Source organism: Olea europaea, unplaced genomic scaffold (assembly GCF_002742605.1).
Source record: "Olea europaea var. sylvestris unplaced genomic scaffold, O_europaea_v1 scaffold2026, whole genome shotgun sequence".
Lineage (NCBI taxonomy): Eukaryota > Viridiplantae > Streptophyta > Magnoliopsida > Lamiales > Oleaceae > Olea > Olea europaea.
The window spans coordinates 86,267-93,804 of record NW_019238156.1 but is presented as its reverse complement, the minus strand read 5'-3'; the positions used below and the strand labels follow the sequence as shown (position 1 = coordinate 93,804).

The window sequence follows — 7,538 nt, the reverse complement described above, 5'->3', positions numbered from 1 at the left end:
CAGAAGTCAATTTTTATTTTCTACTTTTCTTCAGGTTGAAAAATTCGAGCAGTATACCCATTGACTGCTTATCATAGTGTTTCTAATATTTTCACTGCACTATTTGATACTCTTTTGGTATCCGTATGTGCTTTAGTCCTAGAGTGAGGCAGAAGCTAATGAGGCAATCTTATTGAGGATCTCGATGTAATGTTTCATAGTTTGATTTTGTTAATGCAGAAATTCTCGTCTATATTTCTGTTGCGGCTTGCATTCCAGAGTCTGGGAGTAGTGTATGGAGACTTGGGAACATCTCCATTGTACGTATTCTACAGTACTTTTCCCAATGGGATAGATGATACAGAGGATATTATTGGTGCTCTTTCATTGATTATCTATTCACTTACGCTAATACCTCTCCTCAAGTACGTTTTCATAGTGTGTAGAGCAAATGACAGTGGTCAAGGTAAGCTGATGTCATGCTACAAAATGTTGTGATTATATATGCATATTTCAATTTAAGCAGGTTATGAGATTGTTACTTCCAACATATCATCATTGGTAGCCTTAATTGTTTCTTGTAATGAATACTTTTGTCTCTTTGCCTGCGAGTATGTGTTATAAAACTCGTGATGTTAGCACTAGTCGAAAGGCATCTTTAATTGGCTGAGAAGTATGCTTTATTTCTTATTTGTAAAATGCAAGGATCAGTTTACGTATGGATTAGTAGGAAAATGCCTCAAATTTTGCTCCCAAGAATCGAACATCAGCGTCTTGTATATACATCAACGACTCGTGTTTCTTCAATCTTTTGCGAACCTCCAGTTATAGTTACTTTTTTGGATCGTCTATCATGAATTGTTGGAAGATTCTTGTCAGATTTTTTTCTTAAAGAATTAAATTAGAACACAAGTCTTGTAATCTGCAAATATGTCCTATGATGGAATGTTTTCCAGGAACCATCTGTCCATGTTGGTTTGGGGGGACTTGAGAGAAGATATGTCATAACAAAGGAATGCCAGGAGGCTAATAAATTAGTAGAAATTGGGGATGCATCATTTCATTAACATTATAATCACATTTATTAGCCTTACCTTTCAAAGATAAGGTACTAAAAGGGAAACACCGGCATGTTCTAAGCAATATATTCATCCTACAAATTTTGGTATTGGTCATATGACTCGGTTGAGTATAAAATTGTGAGAAGCTGTTAAGTTGATTCAGTTAGCCTTTCTGAATGACTTAAAAATAAATCAGGGATTTAATTATCTTCTTAAAAAACTAGAAGTCGGGGGGTTAATATTCTTCGGTAAGAGTACCCTGAAAATGATGACAATGTATGTTGAGATAAATTGGAGAGTAATTGAAAAGTCAAAGAAACTGAGTTTGGATTAGTTTGACTGAGAGGTCTAATTATTATTCCAAATTTCACTCGTTTTTGTCTCTGGGTGTGCATATAGAAAGATGAAAAAGAAAACAAAATTGACACTTTGGATATTATTCAGGTGGCACCTTTGCACTTTATTCATTACTTTGTCGACATGCCAAAGTCAAAACAATCCCCAACCAACACCGCACAGATGAGGAGCTGACAACTTACAGCCGTAGCACATTCCACGAGCTTTCATTTGCGGCTAAAACCAAGAGATGGCTGGAGGCGAATACATTTAGAAAGAATGCCCTTCTTATACTAGTACTTGTTGGCACTTGCATGGTTGTTGGGGATGGAATTCTCACTCCTGCTATATCAGGTAATTTATGTCTTTCACCTATTGTTTCCTTTAGTCATGCTTGTACATTTTCATGTTAATTTTCCAGCTGACTTGTATTGCACGGAAACATGTATGCCTTCATTGGAGGCGGTCCTGTGTATGTAGTTGGAGATTGTAGTTTACGAGATGCTTCTTACTTCAGATTGAAGGCAATATGTAAACAATGCCACATTTCCTTTTCTCATTGATGCATGTGGCAATAGATGAAATTTGTTTACAGGTCTTCCCTTCAAAAAGGAACCAAAGAGAACTGATAAATTTTGTCCATTTTCTCCAACGATGGCAACAGATGCCAATATCTCAAGCGATTGCAAAAAGCTAACACTAATTTCTGATTTTGGATCTATTTATAGTATTCAAGGTTTGTGGTCCCAGCAGCATAAATTGAATACACCAGAATCTTTAGTTTCTAATTTGGACGACAAACTAATTTGAAATCACAAACAACATGGCTGAAACTTTATGGGTTCTTTAGCACAAGATGATCGTCTTTTTCAGCAATTGGAATTTTGACTGTAGGTTATCAACCACCATCAATTTAGTAGTTCTTGTAACGCTGGATGCTCAGATCAGGTTAAAATGAGCATATTTGTATAGGTCTTGATATGAGTGAAAAAAGGGGGCTGTTGATGTGGTAATTTGCTGCCACACTCCACCCCCAGCAATTGGGATTTTGATTGGTCATTTCTTGCTTATTGACATAAAAATAAAATTCCTAAGAGGAAGTTTGAGTCATGCCACATAAATATTTTAATTGGAAGCTTTGTAAATATTTCATTGTAATAAATGCAAATGTGACTGGGCACAAGCTGATGCATGATTTTAGAGCCCACAGTAGGGATCACAAAGTAGTAGTAGTGTGAATAGAATGATGCATAATTTACCCAGTTCTCTTGCTCATCTACGGCTTAAGTAATCCATGAATCAAAATCAAATTCATTACACCCTTATACTCTGGAAATCAAGTGATATAGAATTGGAGTGATTTTTCGGGCTGGCTTAGTTTTGTTTCATTATATTTCTCCTTTATAACATGACAACCTTAGATTAATCCATTGATTCTTTAGTTCATACAACCACATCTTTAGGGAAAATATCAAATCCATATAATCCAAAACACCCACTTTCTATACTCATACAAGAAGGTACTTTCTCAATAGCTTTTTGAGGTTACTAAAAAATTGAGAAAAGTTCGACCAGAAGCATAGGAAGAATACAAGAACAAGGAGTTTTTCATGATCCACCAGAGATATACAATTCTAAAAGATCAAGAATATGTGTGAGTTAAGCACATTTCAATGGGTCTTGGAAATTGCACGAAGTAGATCAACAAGTCTAGTGGGATCTCGACAATTCTAAAGGTTGGATCGTACTGTAAGTTCATTATTATCTATAGTGGATGTTATTGGCTTAATCTTGAAGTCTTTGCCTAGTTGGATTTTCTCTGTCAACATATTTGGTGTTCTTTATTACTTTCATATTGATATTTGCGATAATTCAATTTGACTTGTTTAATTAACCAACTAGAAACAATTAAAAAGTGACTTGTTTTTTTAACAGTGTAATTCTGCACATTGGGTTAAGGCTAATTTGAACTTTCACAATCAGATCTTAGAGCAGAGTATTAATTTACTTTTCCTTCCCCTGATCAGATGTTTGAGGATAACTATAGTCAACTAAGTGCAGAAAATACAGCAAGAAATAAATGTATACTGCACAACATGAATACAATCAAATGACATTACCATTTGCAAAACATTATAAAGTGCAACTTCTCTTAAGTTTACAAGTAGTAATGAGAACAATTTTATTGCTCATTACAAATCCAGAACTCTAAAAAAATACTAAGAGAGACTAGAAAAACTCCAAAATCTCACCTAATTATCAGTTTTCTTTGCGTATTGTAAGGAATAATAACAGATTTCATGTATCTTTTCTATGCAGACAAGAGAGACTAGAAAAACTCCAAAATCTCACCTAATTATCAGTTTTCTTTGCGTATTGTAAGGAATAATAACAGATTTCATGTATCTTTTCTATGCAGACTTTTGACACTACATGAACTTAATTAATTTGCTCAACTCCGGTACTGGTAAAATGAATTCATAAACTGACTGCGATAAGCTATCAGATGTTGGGCAAGGATATTAGAAATTGGATTTTCAACTCTAATTTCAATCTAGCTAGGCGTATGTTGGCTCGATATCTTCTAATTCAACTACCAGTTGATTGCTAACACGAGTGTCAAGTATCCAAGGCATGACTTTGCATGAGAAAACTCCAACTGATCATTGCATTCAAGTTCTGGTTCTAATTTGTAAATTTTCGAATATCTTATCCTTTGTCTGCTTCTACCGCCATCAAGCTGCTAAAGATAATGATCAAGTAAAATACGTCAGGAAAAACACAAGCAAAGTAAATGTAAACATCAATATTTTACTATTCCTTCGACATTATTGAAATCACTTTAATATGTGACTAATGCACAAACTCGTGTTACATTTTATGTCAAGTCAGGCTGTGAAAGGAAAGAAAGATTTAACCGAACAAATTCAACCAGTTCGAGCTTTTATATGATTTTTAGACGAGCCACTTATTGTACGCTTTGTTTGGTGATGCTTTTTGAAATTATAAGCAGTGTTGTATGTACTTCACAGTATATAAAGGGTAATGGTGATTATTAAGTGACGAGACTTGGTGTTTAAGAGGTAATGAAAAAGATGAGACTTTGTTGAAATCCGAGGGATGGAACTGAATTAAAGCAACAGAGCTTAATATATTATTTTTGGCTGCAGATACAGTCATCTTCAATTGACAGTTAATTCATATTTTTTAGGGATTTAAATATCCTAATATATTCTCATCTTTTTCATTAGCATATCGAATTTGCTACCCTCTAAATCATATACTTATATGTCTGATCATTTAAAGAAAATGCTTGCAATATCTTTTAAATCATATATATGTTGGTAGTAGAGCATTATACGATGTTGGACAGGAAAATGCACAAGTTGCAAAGTACATTTCTGTGTGCGCGCAAACTTGATAGCTGCTACTACTGACATTGGAATGCATACAGAAACCGATGCTCATCCAATTGTTGAAGAATTAATCCCGCAATCTTCCAAGCAGTTTCCAATAGAAGATTGAAAAAGAAAGCCGCAATAGAGATCGTGCTGAGACTAATGACGAATCGAATAAATGCTTTGGGAAACAGTTTCTGTATGTTTGCAATATCTTTTAAATCATATATATGTTGGTAGTAGAGCTTTAAACAATGTTGGACAGGCAAATGTCCAAGTTACGAAGTACATTTCTATGTGCGCGCAAACTTGACAGCTGCTACTACTGAGATTGGAATGAATGCAGGAACCAATGCTCATCCAATTGTTGAAGAATCAATCCGGCAATCTTCCAAACAGTTTTCAATAGACGACTTGAAAAAGAAAGCTACAATAGGGATTGTGCTGAGACTAAAGACGCATTGAATAAAGGCTTTGGGAACAGTTTTTTTCTTCAATTCTGAGGATGGTAGTGCTATTGCAAGGAAATCCCCTGCTACGGGTATTGTAAAGAACTCCTATATTATTGCAAAGAAATCCTCTAGTGTTTTGTGCCAATTGCAATTCAACAAATGAGCAGAGACATTTTTTCACTGTTTCAAATCGAGTGGTAGCGGATCCATATTTAAATAACGTCACAGCAGTTAAGCAAACGTTCTGTTTGGGAATTTGTTGTCAAACGACCTCCTAGGACTATGATGTTATTCGGTTTAATTCACAATCTGCTTTGGCTAATGACTAAATGGAAAATATAGTACTACAATCAAGACGACTTGACCCAAAAGTTAATCAGGCTTTTTGAAGTAACTTAAATATTTTAGTGTTGCTCATGGTCTAACCCACTTTTTTGGGTGGCCAAAATAAGAATTGTTCACTTGGTAGCCCATTTATCTATTGTTTGGTCCTTTACTTGACCCATTAGTAACCCTATTGTAACTTACCTTACTTGGGCTCATTAGTTGGATATATTCTGTCCTCTATCCTTTGTCAAAGTGATCGTGTGCCTCTCTTATTCTCTATATGAGATTTTCGACCTTCTGCTTTTTCTACTTCTCTGCCCTTCGCTTTCTTCCTTCACTTGTACCTTTGCGGTGATTATCATTGAGTTATTACTTGCCTTTATGGTCTCCTACGTGTGTAAGCTCTTGGCAATCGAAAGTGGAAGGCTTGGTTTAATTTGGGTCAATAGGTTATTTGATTGTGGTGCAATTAGATGAATAGGCTGAGCCTGGCTAAACCTTGTTGGTTAATACATACTTTAAATCTGGTATCAGAGCTTAGATGGTGGAGATTTAGCCAAAGTTCGGCCAACAATTGAGAGAAATGGTCAAATCCTTCAAAGAAACTGGATATAAAATCTTTAATTACTCTCAAATGCGACCTTAGTTGGACAAACGAAGGTCAGATCCACAATCAGCAGGCCGAGACGCCCCTTGTGAAGTGATACGTGGTGGCGACGGCGACGACGTGTGCGACGATTTTTCAACGAGATTTTTTGGAGCAAAGTACTAATTTTTAATCTCCTGAACGTACTAGTGTGGTTTTTTTAGTGTTTTAGGTTACGCAAGAAAATTTGGACGATTTGCCTCTGGATATCAATCTACTTTTATGGTTGATTGGCATTGGTATATTTGCTGAATCTTAAGGGTGAATAATAGTGGCCCAAAAGCAACAAATTCGCATCTCTCGACTTTACGGATTTAGATAGGTCCGCTCAGGTAAATTGGCTTAACCCAATTAATTTTCAACATTATGGTGTCACTGTGTGGGGGTTACAGTAGGGTAGTGGTTACCATGAATGGATAACATTGCTTGTGTTAGAAATTAGGATTACTTGCTCTTAATTGTTGGATTGAATACTTGTTCTTCTTAAATTAGAGTACTGTTCTGTGTGCTATAATTGTCATGAAACTTGGTATATGTTAGACATATCTATTTTTGTTGCATTGCTATTTTCACTGCTTATTAATTCCGTTAGAACACTGAGATCCTACCCGTTTGAGCATTTCCTTGATCTAAAATCACGAGTCTTACGAAACCCTGAAAATTTGGAACGGAGTATATTGTCTATAATCATAAGACTACTTTGTGTGGTTTGATTGTGTGTTTGTACATTTTTGCCTATCGGTGATAATGACAATTCACAACTTCGATTTGGGGATTTTTAACAGAAAATGTAATTTTTCAATCTGACTACAAAAAAATAAAGGGCATTTTGGTTTAACAAAAAGCTTCAAAAATCGTTGAAGGTAATTTTCCAACTGATTTTTCAAAAGAACAAAAGGAAGAAGTGGATGGGCTTGCTTATACACAATTATTTTACACTTGTCTGACGCCGTTTGAGAAAGGTGGATAAATTGAAAACCACCAATGAACTTTGGAAAAAATTGGAAGATCTGTATTTGATCAAATCTACACTGAACAAACTTTTCCTACTTGAACAAATTAGTGCAAGATATTGTTGACTGTGACGACGCTGTGTCTTAAACCTTTAAGGCCATAATTTTGCTTAACTCTATGCCTAACTCATACAAAGAAGTTTAAAATGAAATTAAGTATGGTAGGGACACTTTGACGCTTGAAATTGTCATGGATTCTCTTAGAAGTAAGGAGACGAAAATTAAAGCTAAAAAACATGATAAGCGATGAGTTATATATGATGCAGGGTAGAACTTAGTTTAGGCAAAACGGTCATATGAATACCATAGTAGTGGCGAATCAGGTA

General features: G+C 35.3%; 1 protein-coding gene across 4 annotated transcripts in view; it reads left to right on the top strand.

The window, feature by feature from the left end:
* The window catches only part of LOC111379705 (potassium transporter 10-like), an 8,534-nt gene extending 2,982 nt beyond the window's left edge, over window positions 1–5,552 (top strand). The window contains exons 2-5 of one of the 4 annotated variants that reach the window (XR_002700086.1): window positions 220–445; window positions 1,485–1,730; window positions 4,750–4,973; window positions 5,121–5,250. Coding sequence is in view for 3 of the 4 variants with exons in the window: in XM_023003138.1 (XP_022858906.1) it covers window positions 220–445; window positions 1,485–1,730; window positions 4,750–4,901 (624 nt within the window). In the remaining variant the exon portion in view is untranslated. The other 3 variants (XM_023003139.1, XM_023003138.1, XM_023003140.1) reach the window with 3 other exon arrangements.
* The last annotated feature ends 1,986 nt before the right edge of the window (window positions 5,553–7,538 follow it).